The 24,715-nt window shown below is 46.2% G+C and overlaps 3 protein-coding genes across 14 annotated transcripts in view; 2 read left to right on the plus strand and 1 right to left on the minus strand.

Annotated features, from left to right (window-relative positions):
• Window positions 1-15,427, plus strand: part of GPR161 (G protein-coupled receptor 161) — a 62,953-nt gene extending 47,526 nt beyond the window's left edge. For 3 of the 5 annotated variants that reach the window (XM_061399387.1, XM_061399395.1, XM_061399392.1), the window contains 3 exons: window positions 1,902-2,006; window positions 4,511-4,630; window positions 4,912-5,392. In XM_061399387.1, coding sequence (XP_061255371.1) covers window positions 1,902-2,006; window positions 4,511-4,630; window positions 4,912-5,312 — 626 coding nt within the window. In that variant the 3' untranslated portion in view covers window positions 5,313-5,392. Of the gene's footprint in view, window positions 1-1,901; window positions 2,007-4,510; window positions 4,631-4,911; window positions 5,393-6,773 lie in introns of those variants that run through there. The other 2 variants (XM_061399393.1, XM_061399394.1) reach the window with 2 other exon arrangements.
• On the plus strand, window positions 12,090-15,427 carry LOC133237168 (immortalization up-regulated protein-like). Its single transcript, XM_061399398.1, has one exon. The coding sequence runs from the start codon at window positions 12,090-12,092 to the stop codon at window positions 12,348-12,350; it is 261 nt and encodes an 86-aa protein (XP_061255382.1). The 3' UTR covers window positions 12,351-15,427.
• A 900-nt stretch (window positions 15,428-16,327) lies between these two features.
• Window positions 16,328-24,715, minus strand: part of DCAF6 (DDB1 and CUL4 associated factor 6) — a 181,503-nt gene continuing 173,115 nt past the window's right edge. For 6 of the 8 annotated variants that reach the window (XM_061399373.1, XM_061399345.1, XM_061399367.1 and 3 more), the window contains one exon: window positions 18,302-18,773. In XM_061399373.1, coding sequence (XP_061255357.1) covers window positions 18,709-18,773 — 65 coding nt within the window. In that variant the 3' untranslated portion in view covers window positions 18,302-18,708. Of the gene's footprint in view, window positions 18,201-18,301; window positions 18,774-24,715 lie in introns of those variants that run through there. The other 2 variants (XM_061399352.1, XM_061399359.1) reach the window with 1 other exon arrangement.

A 24,715-nucleotide genomic window follows, 5' to 3' on the forward strand; every position in this document is an offset into this window, starting at 1 on the left:
GGCTTCTGATCTGACCTCTGGGCCTGCCACTTTGTGCCTGTTCCTTTCTTTCTTTAAAAATAATATTTTTTTAAAAAAGGGCTGGACTGGGCCCAGTCTAGTGTGTTGTTGCTTCATGTGAAGAAGCTCTGGGTTGCTGCGCCCATTCTCTAGTGATAAATGCTGAACAAACACAGAATAGAGAGTCACCACTTGGCTGCCCTGTTTCCAGATCTTTTAGCTGAGCCACACTGGCCTGGTTCCAGTGAGTCCTCCCACTGGTGGAGACCGGGACTTATGTTTAGCTTTCACCGAGCCTCAGAGATGTGTCCAAAGCCCACTGTGGCCTCAGCTGTCCCAGTTGACAGTGGGTGTTCCCCCACAGGCCGCCCTCCTCAAGCCAGGCTTCCTGCTGAGACATAGTCATATTCTGAGGCCAAGACCCTGCAGGTGGGTGATCACGTCTGGAATCTTCTCTGGATCCAGCCCCCTACACAAACCCCCAGGAGAGGGAGCAGCTCTTTGCAAAAGTGTTTTTCGCACGTTTCATGAAAAGAGAAGCTCTGTCTGCATGGGCTGCCCACCCCAACCCCCACCATCTCCTCCTCGGCTCTGAAAGAGAAAGGAGAGTCACCTTGTTCCCTTGAAGAATTATGATGAAAGCATAGGCAGAGGCCTCTCCTGTCTGTAAGCGTGCTGCGGGGAGACTCAGGTGGTCTGTCGTGGCAGGTCCTTCGTGGCAGGTAGGTCTTTCTCAGGAGATGGAAAGAGTTGGACTTTTTGTGCTGTTTTTTAATTGCTAAGAGTGCCTTTTTGTTGTCTCCATGGTCTTTGTGGCCTCCAGCTCTTTTGTTTATAGATTCGTTATTTTCTTAATTTTCTGAGGACACCCAATTGGAATTTTGTTTTCTTAAACTCCCTGCATTGTCTCCTGCAGATCCTTTTTTTATTCCTTCCTTTTTTGTCCCCCCATCTCTGCTAGTGCTTTTCCTTAATGTCTCCTGATCTTCACTGTCCCTTCTGGTTAATGAGGCAGCCCTGAAAAGGGATTGGGACACCCTGGGCAGTGAAGCAGATGGCACGTAGACGGAAGGGTGGAGGGGCGGGGCCGTTCTACAGGGCGCCCCGCTCTTGGGGTCTGTGGGGCTTTTCTCTCTGACGGGTTGGATTTCCCAGGGGACGAGATCTCTGGCCCCCCGCCCAGCTTGAGTAAGGCAGTGGGTGGGGGTCCCACTGTTAACTAGGCAGCCTCATTGTTCCCTCAGTTTTTACCACGTGGCCCTGTGCCTGGTGTCACTAAGGCCAGAGTCCCCCAGTTCACTCTGTCTGCTCTCCTGACAGCATGGAGGGCAGGTGCCCAGAGCCTGAGTTGGGACTAGCCATAGACGGGACCCACTGCTTCCTGTAGAGTCCTTCCACTGAGCCCTACCTGCCCAGAGACTCCGAGCCTTCAGTCCTTAAGCTTTTGGGGGTCTCCTTCCAGGCCTCCCCTGCTGCCAGCCTCAGTCCTTTCTTGGGTCAGTTTCATGGCCCACCCCCTACCTTCCAACCTACAAACATCCTCTTTGCTTGGGGGTTTCAGCCTCTTCTAAAAAACCTACCTTTTGGTATTCAGATAGGCTTGGAAGTTAAAGGAGCACCCATTCTGTGGTAACTGGAAGATCTCCCAGGACTGTTCACTGTTTTCTCTCCCACCTGCCTTGTTGGTGTTTGACATTTGTCTTGAGCTCTTCCCCTCTGGTAGGACCCAGTGAATGCTGTCACAGACTCCCTGGGATAAGAACAAGGGGTGACCTGGAGGAAAGGCAGCCAAGAGCTTCGTGTCTTCAGTGAATGGAGAGCACCCTTTGCAGGGAGAACAGGGTGGACAGGAGAGAGGGACTGGGCGTGAGTGTGCAGTCAGTGCTGACCTTGCTTTGCAGACCTGGGCCTGTCCCCACACCTCACGGCCCTCATGGCAGGCGAGCAACCCCTGGGGAACAGCAGCAGCACCGGAGACACTGGCTTCAGCTGCTCTCAGGACTCAGGTAAGCTTCTCACCTGTTGCATTTTCCGGTTCCAGGAGGAGCATGTGGGCGGGAGGGACGTCTCCTAGGGTGTAGGGGGTGACAGTCAAGAGTCTGGGTTTCCAGTCATGGCTTTTTGCTTCTCTGCATCTCTGTGCCCCAGTTTCTTCCTCTGTATAATGGGAATCTCAGCTCCTGTTCTCTCTGCCAGGCAGGGTTGTTGTGAGATTCAAATTAAGTGAAAGCCTTCAAAGTTAAAATGTCAGATGATCATGAATTGTTATGTGAGTTATAATAACCCCTGGCCAGAGCAGGCTCCAGAGTCAACCAGCCTGGTTTTCACTCTTGAATTGGCTTTTTGAGAGCTGTGTTATCTCAGACAAGCTACTCAATTTTTTCTAAACTTTTGAGGCTCCCCATTTGCCCCAGAACTTGGGCACTGTCCCTCTATCCCTTGTCATGTCTTTACATGCCCTGAGATCTACCTCTGGGGAACTTGATCTCTCTGATGAAACATATCTCCATCAGTATCCTCCAGACCCTCCCTTCAGCTGCTGCCCAGGGGATGGTGCCAGCCCAGAGCTCCCCCCTCAGCACTGGGCTCTGTGACGTCACAGTCTGCCACTGTGCTCCCCAGCATATACCTGGGGCACTGCATGAGGTGAGAGGCTCATGGCGGTGATGGGCCGTGTCCCTCCATCGGTCATTCACAGAGCTGATGAAGCACCGCATCCCACGTGCTGGACATGAACCCAGGGTTCTAGAGCCCGGACCTCAACACCGCAGGCTAGCCATGAATATTTCCCTCCGTGCTCTTCCATCTCCCCAACAGGAACCTTTTGGAAACCCTTCTCTGCCTTGATCTGTGGTTCCTCATCTGAGCCTGTATTGCGGAATTCTAGGGTAAAGGGCCACGGGCAGGGACCCAGACCAGGCCCCCTGTCTTGGAGCATTTCCCCTGGAGGCAGAACATTCCCTGAGAATGCACCCCCACTGGCAGCCCAGAAGGTTAAACAACTGGTCACAGCCTCCCTTGTAGGCCAAAGTCCCTCTTGTAACTTGAAGGACAGGAAAGTCGCTGTTGCTCCTCAGGCCCTCTTACCTCTTCTCAGACAACCAGTAGGGATCCAGAGGCAGGGACGTTTATTCACTAAACAGATGTTTACTTGCCAAGCCCCTGCCTTGAGCAGATACTGCCCTATGTTCTAGAGATGTGCTGGTGAATGGCCCTCGTGCGGCTTTAAATAGGCAAATTGTGTGGGCTGCAAATTATACCTCAGTAGTTCTGCTATTTAAAAAGGTCATAACAGTGATGAGCGCTGTGGGAGGGGAAGCCAAGTGCCATGAGGACACAGAGCGGACAGGTATGTGTCCCTGCTGGGGGAGAGCACTTGGGGATGGGAGCGTTAGAAAAGTTTCTCTGAGGAAGTGATGTGAAAACCTATAGAGTGAATAGGAGGTGACTGGGCGAAAAGGAGTAAGGGAACATGTAGCCAGAAGAAAGAGCCTGGGTTCTGGGCTCACACAGATTGGAATGTGAGCTTCAACCTCCCTGCTCTTAGCCGTGTCCTCGTGAGTGATGATTCCACGGACCAGGGGCCTGCTGTGCTCCAGGTACTGCATCACAGCTTCACATATCCCAACTCATAATTCTCACAATTCTATGAGGTAGACAGAATTATCCCCCTTTTATACACCTTGGAGGCTGCTGAGGGACTAAGTAACTTGAGATCTCTCCAACTCGGGAGCCTCTGTGCGTAATCACCATATTGTAAAGTCCGCCAGAGAAGCACACGTGTGTAGGTTTTTCCGGGAGAACTTGTGGAGCCCCTGGCTCTGCTTTCTTCCTAATTTGCTGAGCACCAGGCTTTGAAGGGTTGAAAGCTAGAGACTAAGACAGAGGAGGGCCAGTCCCAACATCTGCCCCAGTGTGGGGTCAGGGTTCTGCTCAGCCCTGCTCTCCTCCCCAGCCCTCCCCACCTGTCTACCCAGTTCTAATAGAGCTTCCTTCCTCTCTGCCTTCCCCCTACTTTTTGAGGGGCATATTTTTCAATCCCTTTTTGATCCCTAGAGAACTTTACACATTCAGCGTTTATATGTTTATTTAGCACAGCATATTTTAACCAGAATGATAGAAATTCAAACTGTAAGAAAAATCAGTCTGAACACAAAGCCCCTTTAATAATGCCTCCCTCCTCCACTCAGCCTGACTCCCCTTCCCCAGTCCACGTCTGGCTGACTCAGCACTTCTGAGTATGGTAGTTCTGGCTGTAACCCATCCACTTGGATAACATTGCTGTTTTTGGTGTGCCTGAAAAGCAGCCCCAGTGGCTGGCTGCAAACTCCCTGAAATGGGACGAGAGACACTGTGTGTCCTGGACAAAGCTGCAGGGCAGTTGGATGCACCTGGTTGTGGGTTGGAATAAATGGGAGAGGAAGGCAAGGGCTGTTTAGAGAGGGTGGGAAAGAACGTGAGAGGATTTGGTGTTGCCAGTTAGAGGTGCACAGTTTGCCCTTGGTTTTAGGAACAGATGTCATGCTGCTTGAAGACTACACATTGGATGACAACCCTCTCTCCCATGGCACGTGCCCACCCAAGAGGAGGAGCTCGGTGACATTTGAAGATGAAGTGGAACAAATCAAAGGTTTGGTTTCTGTGGCTGATGGCTTCAGGGAAATGGGGAAGTGAAAGGATCTTAGGAAAATTCCTCAGCCGAGCCTGCCCCCACGCCCAGCACACTAGGGGCTCCACCTTTGCCCATTCCCAAGTCACTCCCAACCTGACCTCTCTCACTTGAGTCCTTAGGCTTCTAACTTTCAGAGCAAATAGCATCTAAGGCTGGGCAAGCAGTGGGCTACACAGACATGCACACACACACACACACACACACACACACACACAGCTGATTCCCATCTCCTCCCTCAGGAAGTTACCTGACTAGATACACCAGTTTCTGGGCCCTCCAAAGTTTCTTTCCCTTATGGATGCTGTGTGGCTATGAATCTGAACTTGGCCTCTCTGAGCCTCAGCTTCCATGTGTGGAAGATGAAAATAATGGCCCAAGAAGTGCTCCAACTTCACGGCAGGGGAAGCTGCCACCTCAGTGGTCTTGCCCTCTTGAGGGTGCTGGGGCACTTGGGTCCTGCGAGAGGAATGAGTTCTGCTGTAATCCAGTTCCTGCATTTTTGGCTCCCCCTGTTCTGAACTCAACCCTCAGCACTCTAGTTGCCTCTGGAACTTGGGGTCTAGTTTCCCTTCCAGATATGCTGACTAGAAGTGCCATCCAGGCTGCCCACAGATGGAAGAATCTCTTTTCCTCTGAATAAGATGTGATGGAGGGGTCCGGGACTTTGATGTAATTTCTTCAGAAATGCTGACTATGAAAATAAATATCGGCCGTATCAGAGTTTATGTTCATAATTCGTCCTATCTTTTCTACCACTCCCCACCCTGGTTCCAGATGAATGGAAGGGTTGGTCATGGATGTCAAGGAGGCAGACATCAAATCGTCTGTTTTATGGGGAAAGTAGATTCAAGAACAGAGCTTGGATTAGCAGCCTCATGGGCCTTATGTTACTCCCAAATTTAAAAAAAATGGATTGAAGCCTTCCCCAATGCACCCAGCCCACATATGGCCAAGCTCGCTCCATCAGCCTCCATGTTGGGGGACAGCATACCAAAAGCACTCTTCTTTGCAGACAGGGTGAGGAGCAGACACTTCTAAGACCACATCAGTCCTCCCGGGAGCGAGTGGCAGGGCAGGGAGAGGGCACGTGTTCCTCCCTTCTTCTCCTCTTGGAGTGTGGCATGCAAGTTGCTTACTCCAAGCAACATGAGGATTAGGGGATAAGCTGTTCCCTCCAAAATGTCAGGAGGAAAACAAGCAGTGAGGTTAAAAGCCATCAGGATGTGAAACTGAAGTCCCCCCCCCCCCAACCTGTTCACTTAAGTTATCAGGGATCCTAGTCCCTGGGGAAAGGGCACCTGACTTCTAATGTCCTTCAAACCCTGAGGTTCTCTATGGCTGTGAGGAATTTCTGAGCGGGTGTGGAAAGGCCAGAGGCAACATTCAGGCTTGTGGAAGTTATAGCCAAAACCGCTGCACATTCCAGGGAGCTGAAAGACCAGAGAACTCTTTTACAGATGTAAATTAAGTGAAATCACTCAGTCGTGTACAACTCTTTGGGACCCCGTGGACTACACAGTCCATGGAATTCCCCACAGAATACTGGAGTGGGTAGCCTTCCCCTTCTCTAGGGGATCTTCCCAACCCAGGGATCAAAGCCAGGTCTCCTGCATTGCAGGCAGATTCTTTACCAGCTGAGCCACCAGGGAAGGCCAAGAATATTGGAGTGGGTAGCCTGTCCCTTCTCCAGCGGATCTTCCCGACCCAGGGATTGAACTGGGATCTCCTGCATTGCTGGCAGATTCTTTACCAACTGAGCTATCAAGGAAGCCCAATAGAAAGTATTTATCAAGCCTTTCCTACGAGCCAGACCTAAGCTAACGCATCTTAGGAAGAACTGTTTAATTATCACAGGAACCCTATGACATAAGGGGTGTGCCATGATCTCTTTACAGATTAGGAAACTGAAATTAGATTAAATGACGTCTAAGATTTCCCAAATAGTAAGTAGGGAATTGTCGCCTGGGGACTCTAAATTCCAGAACCCACAGCCTTCAGCTATTTGTCTCCCCTTCCCAGGTCAGTAAAGCAACAGCAGGCCAGTCCTGGGGAGCCATCAGTCCTGGCCCCTCACTAACCTTCTTTCTGCCTTCTCTCTTAGAAGCTGCCAAGAACCCTATTCTTCACGTGAAAGCTGATGTGCACAAGTCCTTGGACAGTTACGCAACCAGCTTGGCCAAAGCCATAGAGGCTGAAGCCAAAATCAACTTATTTGGGGAGGAGGCTTTGCCTGGGGTCTTGCTTACAGCTCGGACTGTCCCTGGAATTGGCTTTGGGAGCCGCCGAGGCAGCAGAACTCTCGCAGGTCAGAGGCTGCAGCTTCAGAGCATCGAAGAGGGGGATGTTTTAGCCACAGAGCAGAGATGAGGGTGGACGCCCGTTACCATCTGTGCCAGGGCCCCGTGAGCAACATCTGATATGCAGTCATCTGAAAAAACACTGAAAACAGTGTCTGTAAGTGACTTCAGTGTCTGTGTGAGACCACACGAGGGCTTTCTGTGGATCCCAGTGATGGGACCAGAGCACAAAACAGAGCAGATGGAGGTGTGGCTGAGACTCTGGGCGGAGTGGGGTTTAGAGGGGGCTAGAGGCCTCAGCTGGGCAGGAAAGCACCATGTGGGCCACCTCCTCTTCTTCACAACCTGTGTCCTTGGGAGTCCAGCCATGTACGCTACCAGAGGCCTCGGGACACTTTGGAGGATGGCGCTTCGTCTGTGTGGCTGACGCGGGCTGTGTGGGGCCATTGGTTCTGCCCTGAGTGGTCCCCAGAGGAGAGCCCAGGAGCACAATACCCCAGACCCGTGCGTCCTGGTTACAGCCTTGCGTCTGGGTCTGCTGATTCTAGTAGGGACCGTTCCCTGGCTGCTGGGCAGCGGCAGCAGGTCTGGGGTTGTGGCCACTGAGGACAGGCCTCCCTATGGACTGGCTCCTTAGTATTTTAAAAGAAGGGAGAAACCACTGTAAAGCACAGGAGCAAGGAACAGATACCAGACGTTTCATTTCTAGAAAGAAAAACAACCCATGTGGTCAGGAAGCACCTTCATCTTCCGGACCTGAACAGGGCCGCGGGGCCAAGCACTGCCGAGTAGTTACTGCTATCACTGGAGGGAATCCCCTTCACACAGGAAAATCCCGTGGAATAGGTTCCGTATGTGATGCCTCATGTACTGTTTAGATTAGCTGGCCTCCAGGGAAAACTCCCATGGCCAGCAGCTACTATTTCCCTGCCCTCAATGTCTTAAGAAAGACTTGAAGAACTCTGGACCTGGCATCAGGAACTGTGCCGGCCCGGCTCTGCCTTATGTTACTCGGGTCACTGGGACTCCCTGTCACCTCTGGGCCATCTGGAAAATGAGCTAGGGATTGTGGGGTTGGACTGTGCTGTGTGTGTGCTTAGTCATCCAGTCGTGTCTGAGTCTTTGTGGTCCCGTGGACTGAGAGGTGGCCAGGGTCCTTTCTAACTCTGATCTTTGGTGTTCTCTGAATTTGTTAGGGGGAAAAAAGTGACCCATGGATCAATAATTGCGCAGCTTTTGGGTGTCATGTCTGATGGGCATGTGAAGCACTTCAGGCCTGACGCATGGGCTGATCCAATGTGTCTGTTTAGAGCACAGTCCTGACAGGATGCCAACCAGAAGGACACATAAATGGGTGCAGAGGGCGTGTCCTCAGAGGTGGAAAGTGGGGCCACGGATTGTGATGCGTACGTGAGATCTCTCCCCATCCCTTTGAGATGGGCAGCTGAATGTATGGGCTTGCATCAGTGGCTATGGTGACTTGAACCACCTGTTCCTGCCCTTCAGCCTAGATGACAGCAGCCAAGTGCAGGTCTTGCCCCACTTCTGAATTCCAGGTGGTCAGCAGAGGATAGATTCTGAGCTCTCCCACATCTGTTATGAGGCAGCCGTTCCAGAAAGTGCACCACCTTTGCAGTGTTTCACTGTAACTAGTTCTCCAGCAGGCAGTGTGCCTTTGCTGTGTGGCAGAGACCAGTGGTTGGCTGGTCCCTTTGTCTGCAGTTTACAAAAGACTTTTCCTTAGACCTGGGGGCTGCTACCTTCAGTGATCAAATTCACCCAGTCTGCATTCTGGCTGGAAGAGGGAAGCAGCAGAGGGCAGTTTCACCTGTGGGTTCTGCTGAGGTGATGTGCAGATCAGTCAGATTCTGCTCTCACTACTGGCTGGCATTCCTAAATCTGAGGGCATTTTTGCTTTCTGTACTTTTTCCTAGCACTTGTCCTTATCCAGTTTCTAGAGGGACCATACTCTAGTATGCTCTGAGGGGAACAGGGCAGGAACCTAAGATGACCGCCCCCGACCCCATCCACCCCCATCAGGCCATTTTGAGTGCAACGAAGCGGCCTGCATCCCAGGAGTCGGAAGGTGCCTTCCCTGGACTGTGCTTGGCTGGGCTCGAAGGAGTGTCCTGAGGCCTCCCAAGTCCTCACAGGCTGATCCCAGACTAGCTGGGATATACTAGATTTCATCTAAGCCAATCTAGAAATACTGTACTTCCCAAAAGCATTCTCTGCGTTTCCTCCTTTGTACTGAAGTCCATTCATTCATTCATCTTCCAAGCACTGCACATCTAGCGTGTGCAAGGCCTCAAGCTAGGCTCTGTAATAACGTTCAAGTGTTTCACTCTAATGTAGGAAGAGACCTAGAGGAGACTGAGGCTAATAAGCAACAAAGTCAAGTAATGGTTCTAGGAAGAACTGCAGGCTCTATAGGGAGCTGAATATTCCCAATTAGAAGGAGTTAGGGGTAGCACGCTATAGGAGGTGACTGAACCAAGCTTGGAGGGTGTCCGGCAGCTAGAACCATATTCTGCATATTGAGGAATTCAAATACTCCTTATTCAGCCTGAGTGAGAAGGGAGCACAAAAGGAGGTGAGTGGGGAGAGGACAAAGACATACTTCCTGTACACTGAGGTTTCTGGGGGGGCAGTTTTGGGGACACTTGTCCTTGGTGCACAAAGTCAAAACCCCAACTGCCCTTGCTGAACGCTGGCCCATTAGCTTTATCCCGCTGTGCAGCGGCAACCTGAAGCCTTCCTGAGGGGGCAGTGTGGGGAGCGGTAGGTGGGACATTTGGCCACTTAACATAAAAACCTCAGTTCTGCATCTTCTAGTTTTGACAGAACCACCTGTAGGACTGTTGCCCATCTCTACTGCTTTCATCGAGGTTACCACTTGACTAAGCACCCCCCATGCTGTCTCCCAGATGCCAGGTTTGCGGGCTAGTGTGACCTGGAAGGCACGAAGTCCCACACTACCAAGCACACAGGTCACTGCCGAGGCCTTTCCCAGGCTCCGATTCAGGGCCTTCGACGCCAGGTGGCAGCAGTGTGGCTGTGCGCCACCGGCTGTCCCCAGCGGGAAAGAGTCGAGGATACAGCTGAAGGCTTGTTTGCTCCTGGCTTAGAGCACCTCCTCTGAACGCTGGGTCTCCACCGCTGTCCTCAGCCTTTAAGGACCACCCAGCTAGCTTGCTTACACTGCTCAGCTGTGTGATCTTAAACAAATCCCTGCTGTAGGAATGGGGTTGAGGAATGTAAGAGAAGGGCCATCTGGTGCTAATGTTGTTAATGTTATTTGATTCTCATTTAAGGAGCTGCTGTGTAGTCTCTGAGCAACTGGCGAGACTAACTCAAGTATTTGCAATAGGACAAGGAATCCTGGGGTGGACAGGACAGGAGAGGGAGGAAAAAGGCTTTGATACAGTGAGAGATAAGAAAGCTTTCTTAAAAGTGAACAATGCAAAGAAATACCGTGCATCGAACCTGGACTGGCGACTCGTTTCATACATGATATTATACATGTTTCAATGCCATTCTCCCAAATCTCCCCACCCTCTCCCTCTCCCACAAAGTCCATAAGACTGATCTATACATCAGTGTCTCTTTTGCTGTCTCGTACACAGGGTTATTGTTACCATCTTTCTAAATTCCATATATATGCATTAGTATACTGTATTGGTGTTTTTCTTTCTGGCTTACTTCACTCTGTATAATAGGTTCCAGTTTCATCCATCTCATTAGAACTGATTCAAATATATTCTTTTTAATGGCTGAGTAATACTCCATTGTGTATATGTACCACAGCTTTCTTATCCATTCATCTGCTGATGGGCATCTAGGTTGATTCCATGTCCTGGCTATTATAAACAGTGCTGCAATGAACATTCGACCCAGAGGGAGGGTAGGGGAGGGAGGTGGGAGGAGGGTTCACGATGGGGAACGTGGGTATGCCTGTGGCGGATTCGTTTCGATATTTGGCAAGGCTAATGCAGTATTGTGGAGTTTAAAAATAAAATAAAAAAAAAAGTGAACAATGCAAAGAAATAGAGGAAAACAATAGAATAGGAAAGACTGGAGATCTCTTCAAGAAAATTAGCAATACCAAGGGAACAATTCATGGAAAGATGGGATCAATAAAGGACAAAAACAGTATGGACCTAACAGAAGAAGAAGAGATTAAGAAGAGGTGGCAAGAATGCACAGAACTGTACAAAAAAGGCCTTAATGGCCAGGATAACCAAGATGGTGTGGTCACTCATCTAGAGCCAGACATCCTGGAGTGTAGTTCGTAGTTTGTTACTACGAACAAAACTAGTGGAGCTGATGAATTCCCGCTGAGCTATTTCAAATCCTAAAAGATGATGCTGTTAAAGTCCTGCACTCAACATGCCAGCAAATTTGGAAAACTCAGCAGTGGCCACAGGACTGGAAAAGGTCAATTTTCATTCCAGTCCCAAAGAAAGGCAATGCCAGAGAATGTTCAAACTACTGCACAATTGCACTCATTTTACATGCTAGCAAGGTAATGCTCAAAATCCTTCAAAGTTAGACTTCAATAATATGTGGACTGAGAACTTCCATATGTACAAGCTCAATTTAGAAAAGGCAGAGGAACCAGAGATCAAATTGCCAACATCCACTTGATCATAGCAAAAGCAAGGGAATTCAGAAAAACACATACTTCTGCTTCATTAACTATGCTAAAGCCTTTGATAGAATGGATCACAACAAACTGTGGAAAATTCTTAAAGAGATGGGAATACCAGACCATCTTACTTGCCTCCTGGGAAACCTGTATGCAGGTCAAAAAGCAACAGGTAGAACTAGACATAGGACAGCAGATTGATTCCAGACTGGGACAGGAGTACGTCAAGGCTGTATACTGTCACCCTGCTTATTTAGCTTGTATGCAGAGGACATCATGCAAAATGCCAGGCTGGATGAAGCACAAGCTTCAAGATTGCTGGGAGAAATATCAGTAACCTCAGATATGCAGATAACACCACCCTAATGGCAAAAAGTGAAGAGGAACTAAAAGCCTCTTGATGAAAGTGAAAGAGGAGAGTGGAAAAAGCTGGCTTAAAACACAACATTCAAAAAGCTAAGCTCTCACTACCATGGAGTTCGACCTGTCGGCAGCTGTGGAGTCTACCTCCAAGAAGCCCCAAGGGGCAGGCAAGGTGGGAGACCCCAAGCACAGCTCCCCCAAAGTTCAGGGCGGGTCAGCTGACAACCTAAAGCACCACCACGGCCATGGCCACAGCCAAGGGAGCACTTCAGATTCCAGCAGCAGCTCCAGTGATTCGGAAAATGAGGTGAAGCCCAGCTCGGAACCGCACAAGAGCGCCTCAGGCAAGGTCAAGAAGCCCAAGGTGTAAAAGGAGAAGAAGAAGGAAGAGGAAGGGAAGAAGAAGGCTTCCCACTGATGGCTCTGGGTGGGGCTCATTAAACCTTTGCTCGGCAAAAAAAAAAAAAAAAGCTAATATCATGGCATCTGGTCTTACCACTTAATGGCAAGTAGATGGGGAAACAGTGGAAACAGTGGCTGACTTTATTTTTCGGGCTCCAAAATCACTGCAGATGGTGACTGCAGCCATGAAATTAAAAGACGCTTGCTCCTTGGAAGGAAAGCTAAGACAAGCCTAGACAGCACATTAAAAAGCAGAGACTTTGTCAACAAAGGTACATAAAGTCAAAGCTACAGTTTTTCCAGCGGTCATGTATGGATGTGAGAGTTGGATCATAAAGAAGGCTGAGCACCAAAGAATTGATGCTTTTGAACTGTGGTGTTGGAGAACACTCTTGAGAGTCCCTTGGACTGCAAGGAGATCAAACCAGTCAATCATAAAGTATATGAATATTCATTGGAAAGACTGATGCTAAAGCTCTAATACTTTGGCCACCTGATGCAAAGAATCAACTCATTGGAAAAGACCCCGATGCTAGGAAAGACTGAAGGCAGGAGAAGGGGATGACAGAGTATGAGATGGTTCAATGGCATCATCGACTCAATGGACTTGAGTTTCAGCAAACTCCTGGGAGATGGTGAAGGACAGGGAAGCCTGACATGCTGCAGTTCATGGGCTTGCAAAAAGTTGGACATGACTGAGCAACTGAACAACAGCAACAGTGAGAGACCTTACTGGCGTGTTCAGATTTAATTAGATGAGTACTTTTCTATCCTGACAGTTGGTCCATGAAATACGTACAGATTAGACAGGTCTCTGGATGGACCACAGGATATATTCATGACAAGGGTTCAGCTTGAGCCCCAGCTATCTCCAGTCTAGAAGGAACTGTGGAGGTGATGTGGCTACAAAGGTTGAAGAAGGAAACTAGCAGGAACTGAGACTCCTGTGAACCTGACATGTTAAGTTCCTTGAGTGCCTGTTGTGTGCTGGACATTATTAGGCACTTCCAAATGCTTTATCTCATTGCTTATCAGCTCAAATGTGATATAATGGGGATAGCACAGGATTTGCTATGGGAAGTTCTGGATTCAGATTCCATACTGTCACTGGCTTAGTAAGTGTCCTTGGGCCAACTACTCAATCTTTGTGTATTGCAGTTTTCTCATCTATAAAATGAACTTTGTATTCATTTTATATGTGGCATTTTATATATATTCATTTTACGTGGGGACACAGACTCCAAGAGGGTCTCCCTCCGAGGTGATAATGTGGATTAAGGCATTGAGCGTAGTACCTGGGCCATAGTTGATACTGAGCAGCTGCTGGTTTTCCTCCGCTCTGCAGGTGGGTGTAGTACTTGTGCTTTACAGGGCTCTCGACGACAAGACTTGAGAATCTTGAAAAGATAACAGTTACCCTACATAAGCGGTGTTGAAGGTTGTTGTCACGTTTGCTGAACAGTACACAGGAACATGGTGAGAAAGGGGAAGGCAACGGAGGCGAGGGAGCAAAGGGCAACTAGCATTTGGGGTTCAGGAGGTCAGGAAGAGTGGAGCTTTGCTGTTAATGGCCAGTGAAGATGATGGAGTCCCAGGCTGGTGTGGCATCTGGAATCAAAGCGCAAGCTCAGCTCTGACCTCCCTTAAGGGACAGTCAGAAGGGACACTCTGCTGAGCTGTGACCAGGCTTCCAAGGGCAGCTCCCTCCTGCAGTGACAGTGACTGCTCGGCAGTGGCCTTGGCACTTGGGTTCAGACTCTGTGACCCTCAGAGTCCCTGAGGGAAGAGGCAGTTCAGGGGCAGGAGACTGCTATCACCCACAGGATACAGAGAACCCCAGGTAAATTCCACGGGAGAGTAAAGAGAAATCAGAGTTTTCACCCTGAAGCAAAGGAAAATGGCTGTGAGCACAGTCGTATATGACTACAAGAGGGGCAGAGCTGGATCACCCTTCTCATTTGGGAAGGGGGACACACAATCCAAGGAGGCCTCAGGAAGTACAGAGAATTGTCCAAAGTCTCAAAGCGTCCTTGGCGATGTGACAGAGAAGGAAAAAGCCAGCTCTGCAGCTTGAGGAGGATGAGGGATAGTTGACAGTCATCATTAATAGAACAGGCCAGTGGGGCTTTATTGGGTCGGTAGAAAAAACTATTGTAAACCAAGGAATCTGGGGATTAGAATATCTGCTTGCCAGAACTATAAAAAACTGCAGGCCTAAGGAAAGTGATCAGATTTCACTGGAAGGAATTCAAAGAACAAACTCAATCTACATGATTACCAAGAACACAGTTCTGCTCATTGTTATTTTTAGGAGAACAAAATAGACAAAGCTGTTTTCATTTCCCTCAGAGAGCAATTCCCTGAGTAGTATTAATAGCTTAAGAATTAAAAGCCACTTTTTTCCTTTTGACACCACCATTTTGAAATATCACTAATCATAGGTGAGTCAGTCTTTCCCAGAGGAAAAGACAGTCCTGGGGAGGATCACAGGCCTCAGCAGGCAAGGCCATGCTGAGAGTGCAGGGGAAAGAGCCTGTGTGGCTGGAAATAGGTCAGTCAGTGATGCTTAAGGAGCAGAGTCCTATGCTGTGTTCTGATAATGGACTCCTGGATGCAAAGGTGGTTAAAACCCAACCTTCAAGACAAAAGCACGCTGATTCAGAAGTACAGTTCACTTGAAGTTTTTGGATTTTTTTTTAAGATTAAAAAAATGCTTAGTGTTAGTTGCTGAGTCATATCTGACTCTCTGTGTCCCCATGGACTGCAGCCCACCAGGCTGTTCTGTTCATGTAATTCTGCAGGCAAGAATACTAGAGTGGGTTGCCATTCCTTTCTCCAGAGGATCTTCCCAACCTAGGGACTGAACCTGTGTTTCCTGCAAGGGGCAGATTCTTCACTGTCTGAGCCACCAGGGAAGCACCCCCCCCCCAACGCCTCCCCCCCCAGCCCAATGCTTAGGGTCATTATAAATATTTATAAACAAGTGAAAGTATAGTTAGAATAATTTTGTTTACCTGATTAAATATCTGGTTTTGGGCTTGTGTAGAGCTTTGCAAATTGTGAATTTGTACTTATGGACTGTGGACTTCTCTGGGTGTCTCCTCCTTTACCTGTACCCTTTTTCTGCAGACATGTCCTTTTCTCAAGCCTCCCTTCCCACAGGCTGAAAAGAGGAAGGAGACTGAGCCCACTGTGGCACAATCCATACCACAGTCACCTAGGTACAGTTATCCATGTACTTTTAATAAACTGCAAGAAAATTAGATTCATGGAATACTGTTAAATGACTGGGAAGTAACCAGGAAAGACACAACAAACATTGTTAATTCTAAGTTTCAAAGGAGGATTAATGAAGAGCAGTGCTCTCTTGCTTGGTCTACCCCACAACCAAAGTCAAAGGGCGGATGGTAGAGATTATCAGACTCGTACAACCTCAAGGCACAGAGCCTACCACCTTTATCTGACCCTGTACCTGCCAGCCCTAAAGCCGTATTCTTTTTTCTGAGTGGTTAAGTGGAACACTGAGATCCAGAGTCCAACTTGGGATCCTGGCATCCCCCCCCACCCCAACAAACAGTGGATCATGGGAGTGGCCAGGACTCATCAAGTCTGTCTCTGTATAATCTTTTCTTTTTGCTGTCTTCTTGACTACTTGTCTGGCCTGCCCTGCTCCTTTATAACCAACTGGTGGTACGTGCTCATTTGTGTCTGACTCTGTGTGACCCCACAGACTGTAGCCCACCAGGCTCCTCTGTTGGGGGTAATTCTCTCAGCAAGAATATTGGAGTGGGGTGCCATTTCCCTCTTCCAGGGGACCTCCCCAACCCAAGGACTGAACCTGCATCTCCTGCATTGACAGGCAGATTCTATACCACTGAGCCACCACAGAAGCCCTTGGTAACGTACACCACAAAACTACAAAGTCAATAAAACTAAGGCATCTAATTCCTTGGACAAATACCACTTTTTAATGTTTGAGTTGCAATTTTAGATTCCTAGCCAAATTAAACCAGAAGTTCAGAATTCCTCCACTCCCAGCTGCCCAGCCTCCTTCACTGCCAAGTGAACACACTGAAGTGAAGTCACTGATTTTCTCCTGTTGCTTTTCCTGCCAGTCACCCTTGACCCCACTAAGCACTCCAGTCTGCTCTGTTAGTTTTCCAGCACGTCTCTGTTCCTGTTCTAGTGGAAGAAACTGTTATTTTGTGTGCTGCGGTAATCTTTTCAGTTATTCTGTAAAGCCCGCCGCCCTTTCATGTGTTCCTAACACAGCCCCTGGGATTTACGGGGTGAAACAGGACTACCTCCATTTTCAGTTCGATTCAGTTCAGTCGCTCAGTCGTGTCCGATTCTATGTGACCCCATGAATCGCAGCACGCCAGGCCTCCCTGTCCATCACCAACTCCCGGAGTTCACTCAGACTTACGTCCATCGAGTCAGTGATGCCATCCAGCCATCTTATCCTCTGTCGTCCCCTTCTCCTGCCCCCAATCCCTCCCAGCATCAGAGTCTTTTCCAATGAGTCAACTCTTCGCATGAGGTGGCCAAAGTACTGGAGTTTCAGCTTTAGCATCATTCCTTCCAAAGAAATCCCAGGGCTGATCTCCTTCAGAATGGACTGGTTGGATCTCCTTGCAGTCCAAGGGAATCCCAAGAGTCTTCTCCAACACCACAGTTCAAAAGCATCAATTCTTTGGTGCTCAGCTTTCTTCACAGTCCAACTCTCACATCCATACATGACTACTGGAAAAACCATAGCCTTGACTAGACGGACCTTTGTTGGCAAAGTAATGTCTCTGCTTTTGAATATGCTATCTAGGTTGATCATAACTTTCCTTCCAAGGAGTAACCGTCTTTTAATTTCATGGCTACAGTCACCATCTGCAGTGATTTGGGAGCCCCCCAAAATAAAGTCTGACACTGTTTCCACTGTTTCCCTATCTATTTCCCATGAAGTGATGGGACCAGATGCCATGATCTTAGTTTTCTGAATGTTGAGCTTTAAGCTAACTTTTTCACTCTCACTTTCATCAAGAAACAGAAGCCCATAAAGGAAGAGGACACAGAAGCCCAGAGAAATCAGATGGCTTGAGCAGGTCATGTAACTATTTGGGAACCAGAAATAGACCCTAATACTTTTTAAAAATCATGCAGCTGCCCTGTTTAGAGACCAATTCCTTTCCCCTTTGAGCATTTAGCATGTTCTTAATACAGATACATATGTATCCTGCCCAGACTAAGAGCTAGACATTTAAGTCCAACTGAAGTTACTGAGCCAACTAGAGTTTTTTTTCCTCTATCCAAAAAGCCATCTGTCTTCTCTTAGCAACACATGTCCTTGGGCCTGCAGTCATCTGGGAGGAGCCATCCCTGATCTCCACATGGGAATCTGGCAACACCTGTGAGTCTATTTGTGGCTCAGTCAGAGACAGCAGCACGACAGCTTAGGAGATAGGAGAGAGAATTACTGAAGGGTTAAGTCTATAGGAACAGCTTCAGGTCGTAACCTGTAAGATAGACCTGGGTGTAGATGCTTAAGTTGGGTGAAGGTGGACACCAGCAAGCAGGAGGACTACGAATTAGGAGACTGGATGGTCAACATTTTCAGCTGAAATCTAGAAGGTGGAGACAGGAAGGCCAGAAGCCAGAACTCTTCAAAATAAGTTTGTGCTATTATGTTGAGTATCCATGATGCTCTGAGGTTGCACGGGGACTAACCCCTGTACCTGGGTAACGAGGGACCACTAATCATGAAAGGTGATCATTGGAGATAAAGCACTTTGGAAGGAGAGATGAAAAAAAGGTCTTGTATGTAATTCTGTCAAAGAGAAGTCAAAACAGAAAAGGTTATTAAATCTAGAAGAGATTTGGAAAACGGGTCAAGACAGCAAGGCATTAAATAAAAAGTCAAATTCAGGATATCGTAAAACAACCAACTTCTTTAATTAGAAAGCAACAAACATGCAAATGGCAAGTATAGACATTTCTTTGAACCAGTATTTTCACTATTTAATGAAAATTCCTCTTCCACATTGATCCAAGCTCCCACATCCGAAGGTTAGGGAAAATATTGCACTTTGCATTTTCTACCACTCCTCACACATGGCAAAAAGTTTTTAAAACATTTTGCTAGTTTTGTTTTACACACACTCCCAAATTCATGCACACAATCATTCCAAACCAATGTTAGGTTATCCCCTCAAAAGGGAAAAACTCAAAAAAACCACAACCTTAAAATTGCACTAAAGCTCTGTAAAGAAAAAATATATATAATAAATGTCTTATACAAATTTCAGAACATCTAAGTGCTTGCCAGTAAGAGTTTATTATTCTTCATCCTCATTTTCATTCTCCTGACCAGAGCCTTCTGATCTGTCACTTTCCAACCGGTCTGGAAAACACAGAAGACCAAAAAAAAAACAGCCTTTAGTATTACAATCAAAATAGTTGTCAATACCTTAAATAAAACTGATTAAAATGTGTATAATTCAAAATATCATCATGTGAAGATCAGCTCACAGCTATGTGTAGAAGTTATTTTTGCCTCTAGAGGCAAAGAATAAAGGAAACACAGCACTATTAACTTAGAATATTCATGTAATTCTAAAGATAAAAAAAATTACAAAATAAAAACCCTGAAGATCTCGATCTATAGTGATCTACTGCAATGATTTCAAACTGTGTTCCTAGGAGTTATATCAGGTGTCACCAAAGGGAGTGAGAGGGAAGCTGTGCAAGAGCATCTGGGAATCATTCCCTAGTTGGCTCAGATGGTAAAGAATCTGTTTGCAATGCAGAAGACCCAGGTTCAGTCCCTGGGTCAGAAAGATCCTCTGGAGAGGGAAATGGCAAGCCACTCCAGTATTTCTGCCTAGAGAATCCCACAGACAGGAGCCTGGCAGGCTGCAGAGTTGGACACAACTGAAGCGACTCAGCACACAACACACGTATTTCTGGTTATAAAAATATTTCTTAAATATCTGCTATGTTCCAGGATACAGTGGTGACCAAAGCAGTCACAGGGTCTTCTCTGTCCTCAAGGAGCTTATCTAGGCTGACCACTCAAGGGAGTGTGCAATTACCATCTGGTGCGCCAGCATGGCATGTCCTCTCAAGTTCCACGGTTTACATTTGCTGTCCCTCTGCTTGGGACACTCACCTAGTTCTTCAGCTACAAAGGTTATGCTTACTCATCTCAATACAACTATTTTTCCCTTTGTGAAACTTTGCCCAGACTTTCTCAGATCCCTAACTTGCAGAATTATGAACTCCTTCCTTCAGGTTCCAGAATATTTTATATGTACCATATAATGATGATTCTAATTGCAGTACTAGTCTGTCTGCACATCTTCTTGCAGACTGTGAGCTCCTGGGAGGGTAGGAGTTATTTCTTTTTATCTTTTATCCTCAGGGCCTAGTACAAGAGGTTCAATGAAGGTTTATCAAATAAACAAATTTAAGTGTTACTAAGATAAGACACACTGCATTAGGGCACAACGAAGGCCACAGTGTCAAGCCACTGCAGCCACCAGGATGGAGCCTTTCCATCACAGACGCTTCTCCAGGGCAAGCCGGGAGGCTGAAGGTGAGACACGGGAATTATTCAGGCTTCTCAACACCGAGAGAAGATGGAATCCTGGGGCTTTATTATTCACAGGGGCTTAGATACTCCCAGTGAATTCTAAATTGTCAACACCAGTATACAGAAGGGATGTATGTTTAATTGTCCAAGTAAATTAAGATTAAATCCCCTCTATACCAACTCCATTTCAATGTCAAACTAAGAAGATAATATATGTGTATATGATTTGTAACCTGAGTTATACAAGTTTTAGTTATTAAAGTGTTCAATATACATTTGTAAGATAAGATTATAATAAATCTTCACAGGTCACTAAGGAATCTAAACACAGTGGGAGACTTTCTGATCAATAAAAAGTTACCTAAGGTATATGAGTATAAAAGAGATTATGCTATATTTATTGTGTGCGCCACTGAAGAAGGAAATGGCAACCCACTCCAGTGTTCTTGCCTGGAGAATCCCAGGGACGGGGGAGCCTGGTGGGCTGCTGTCTATGGGGTCGCACAGAGTTGGACACAACTGAAGCGACTTAGCAGCATACTTTCATGGGAGAGAACAATACATGAATTTGCTGTTCTGCTTACCTAGAGTATCATAAGTAATATACCGGTCATATTAGTGGAACATGTTTAAATAGCATCAGCATATTTTAAAATGTGCAGGATGACCCAGTTCTTTTTGGTTGTCACATTATGAATGAAGATGGGGAAATGGAGGGTTAAGATGAAATGTCACAGCCTTCAAATCCGGGAGTTTACAGCAGACATTAGAATTCTGCAAAGTCCAAAGCAAGCAACATGCAGTCCAGTGAGGGCCTAGGGTCTCTTATATAGTCACAGAGTAACTCACAGTGGCTTCTGGAATGAGGAAGGGGGCAGAATGGTTGTGTTTTTTTTTTCCAGATCTTTCTCACACAACTTCTGCAGAGTCATCTCTCTCAGAATGTAAACCCAATTTTTAAGAACAAAATTAAATAAAATCTTTTTGTCCACAGAGTACTACTGAGGTAATAAAACTGCAAAGCAGTTCAACACTTTCACAAATCTCTGGTTGGCAATTAAAGGCCAAGGAGGGCTGAGAACACTGTGTTCTTTAAAATGACAACTAGAAATAATGACTTAGAAAGCCACTGTTTTCAAAAGCAAGACAACACCAAGTTGCTATTGTAAATAAGGGTTACATTTGTGGGAAGGCTCCTTTAATTCTCTTTTAGAAATACTTCTAAATTTATTTTTGAATTGAAAAAAATTCAGTTTTTCACAAATTGAATATTTGTGAAATTATTTTTGACCAGGAAAAATATGAGATACTATTAATAAGCTGGCTGGGGCTGGAGAGAGGGGACAACAGAGATATGAAAACAATTACCCGAAGGAAACCTGTATTCCACAAAGAATCAATACAGTACTCCTGGTTAGCTAGAGATTTGATACTGTTAAGTTTATTCATTCACTCACCCATTCATTCAATGAGAACACTGACTGAGCAACTATTATGTGCTAGGCACTGTTCTAGGAACTAGCTATCCAGATTTGAATAAGACAAACTAGGTCTCTGGTCTTAATGAACTCACTTTCTAGAAAAGAAAAACAGAAAACAAGACAATGTATTTTTATCCTTTAATCTGTGTAACAAGGCAACAAATAAATGAAGTTAGAATAAGTACTTGAGGAAAACCAGGGAATGACCAGAGAGTAAGTGATGAGAAGGAGCGTGTGCACTTTAAGCAACTTCACAATGAGTGACTAAGGAACACTTTTCTGAGGAGGTGACACTGGAGCTGAGGCCTCAATTGTATGTTCAATTATTAGTGAAGTTGGCAAATGAACAAAGCTGTCTAAAAGGCAGCGAAACAGCCAGTGAAAAGGTCCTAAATATACTAATAAGCTTTATGAGTCTGAGGAGGAAAGCAGTCACTTACGGCTAAAATGTAGCAAGCAAGCAGAAAACAAATGCATGGACTCAGTGGCTGGTAGGTCTCTCTCTTGTAGATCGGAGTATGAAGTCTAGGTTTTATTTTATGAGCAGTGGGAAGCCCCTAAGAATTTTAAGCAAGGGTGACATAACCTAATTTACTTCTTAAAAAAGACAGTCAGCAAACTATGGCCCCTGGGCAAACCCTCCCTTAGCCTATTTCTATAAATAAAGTAGTATTAAGGCACACCCATGACCTCGATCTACATATTATCTATGGCTGCTTTTGCAACACTGTCAGAAATGAGCATCTGCAACAGAAACCACATGGCCCACAAAGCCTATTTACTCTGGCCATTTAAAGAAAAGGTTTACTAACCCACAAGCAAGGAGGGATAAGAAAGCCTTCTTCAGGGATCAATGCAAAGAAATAGAGGAAAACAATAGAATGGGAAAGACAAGAGATCTCTTCAAGAAAATTAGAGATACCAAGGGAACATTTCATGCACAGATGGGCACAATAAAGGACAGAAATGGTATGGACTGAAGAGAAGCAGAAGACATTAAGAGTTGGCAAGAATACATAGAACTATACAAAAAAGATCTTCCCGACGCAGATAACCATGATGGTATGATCACTGACCTAGACCCAGACATCCTGGAGTGTGAAATCAAGGGGGCCTTAGGAAGCATCACTACGAACAAAGCTAGTGGAGATGATGGACTTCCAGTACAGATATTTCAAATCCTAAAAGATGATGCTGTAAAAGTGCTGCACTCAATATGCCAGCAAATTGGGAAAACTCAGCAGTGGCCACAGAACTGGAAAAGGTCAGTTTTCATTCCAATCCCAAAGAAAGGCAATGCCAAAGAATGTTCAAACTACTGCACATTTGCACTCATCTCACACACTAGTAAAGTAATGTTCAAAATTCTCTAAGCCAGGCTTCAATAGTACATGAACCGTGAACTTCTAGATGTTCAAGCTGGATTTAAAAAAGGCAGAGGAACCAGAGATCAAACTGCCAACATTCACTGGATCATCGAAAAAGCAAGAGAGTTCCAGAAAAACCTCTAATTCTGCTTTATTGACTATGCCAAAGCCTTTGACTATGGATCACAACAACCTGTGGAAAATTCTGACAGAGATGGGAATACCAGACCACCTGACCTGCCTCTTAAGAAATCTGTATGCAGGTCAAGAATCAACAGGTAGAACTGGACATGGAACAACCGACTGGTTCCAAATCAGGAAAGGAGTACATCAAGGCTGTATATTGTCACCCTGCTTATTTAATTTAAATGCAGAGTACATCATGCGAAATGCTGGGCTGGATGAAGCACAAGCTAGAATCAAGATTGCCGGGAGAAATATCAATAACCTCAGATATGCAGATGACACCAGTCTTATGGCAGAAAGCAAAGAAGAACTAAAAAGCGTCTTGATGAAAGTGAAAGAGGAGAATGAAAAAGTTGGCTTAAAACTCAACATTCAGAAAACTAAAATCATGGCATCCAGTCCAATCACTTCATGGCAAATAGATGGGGAAACAATGGAGACAGTGACAGACTTTATTTTCTTGGGCTCCAATATCACTGCAGATGGTGACTGCAACCATGAAGTTAAAAGATGCTTGCTCCTTGGAAGAAAAGCTATGACCAACCTAGACAGCACATTAAAACACAGAGACATTACTCTGCCAACAAAGGTCCGTCTAGTCAAAGCTATGGTTTTTCTAGTAGTCATGTATGGATGTGAGAGTTGGACTATGGAGAAAGCTGAGTGCTGAAGAATTGATGCTTTTGAACTGTGATATTGGAGAGGACTCTTGAGAGTCCCTTGGACTGCAAGGAGATCAAAGCAGTCCATCCTAAAAGAAATCAGTCCTGAATATTCCTTGGAAGTACTGATGCTAAAGCTGAAAATCCAATACTTTGGCCACCTGATGCGAAGAACTGACTCATTGGAAAAGACCCTGATGCTGGGAAAGACTGATGGCAGAAGGAGAAGGGTATGACAGATGATGAGATGGTTGGACTGCATCACTAACTCAATGGACATGAATTTGAGTAAGCTCCGGGAATTGGTGATGGACGGGGACGCCTGACATGCTGCAGTCCATGGGGTCGCAGAGTTGGACACAACTGAGCGACTGAACTGAACTTACTGACCCACATTTTAAAAAAGCCTCCTCTGACTGCTGTGGAAATCAGACTATACAAAAGTGAGAGCAGAAGTGGAGAGACCAAGATAGATGAATATGGATTGTATTCTGGAGTAAAGCTACCCTAATTGATGGAGTGAATTTGTACATGAATGGGTCAGTGCCTGTACGTTCAGTGTGATGTTAGCTCTACAGATATGGCTATTTAGATCTACATCTGCCATGTTCCAGAGGCAGCAACAAATGCTTCAGGGTTTTATAAACCATGTTAACACTGGACTTTATCCTAAGAGCATGGGGAGGCACAAGAGAATTTTAAAGAGGGGAGTAAACTGAGTAGATTGTAACATATTCTAGAAGAGTTTGGAATGGTTCACACACCATCTCTCCAAAGCCTGTCAAAGCTTCTAGGAATCTCAGAACTGCCTTTATCTCTCATGAAGTTGCCTAAACTAAAAGCTGTTAGTAGAGCATTCATGAGAAAATTTTGGGTGTTTTTTTTAAAATACAGAAGCTCAAATCCTATTCAGATAAAATGAATCAGGATCTTTAGTGCGTAGGAACCAGGTATTTGTAGTTTTGAAAAGGAGATTTAAAGCGCACATCATTGTACTTGGAATACAGGACAATGAAGAAAAGGAGAGGAAAGGAGTAGCTGACTCATCAAATAAC

The sequence above is a fragment of the Bos javanicus genome, chromosome 3, assembly GCF_032452875.1.
Source record: "Bos javanicus breed banteng chromosome 3, ARS-OSU_banteng_1.0, whole genome shotgun sequence".
Taxonomy (NCBI): Eukaryota; Metazoa; Chordata; class Mammalia; order Artiodactyla; family Bovidae; genus Bos; species Bos javanicus.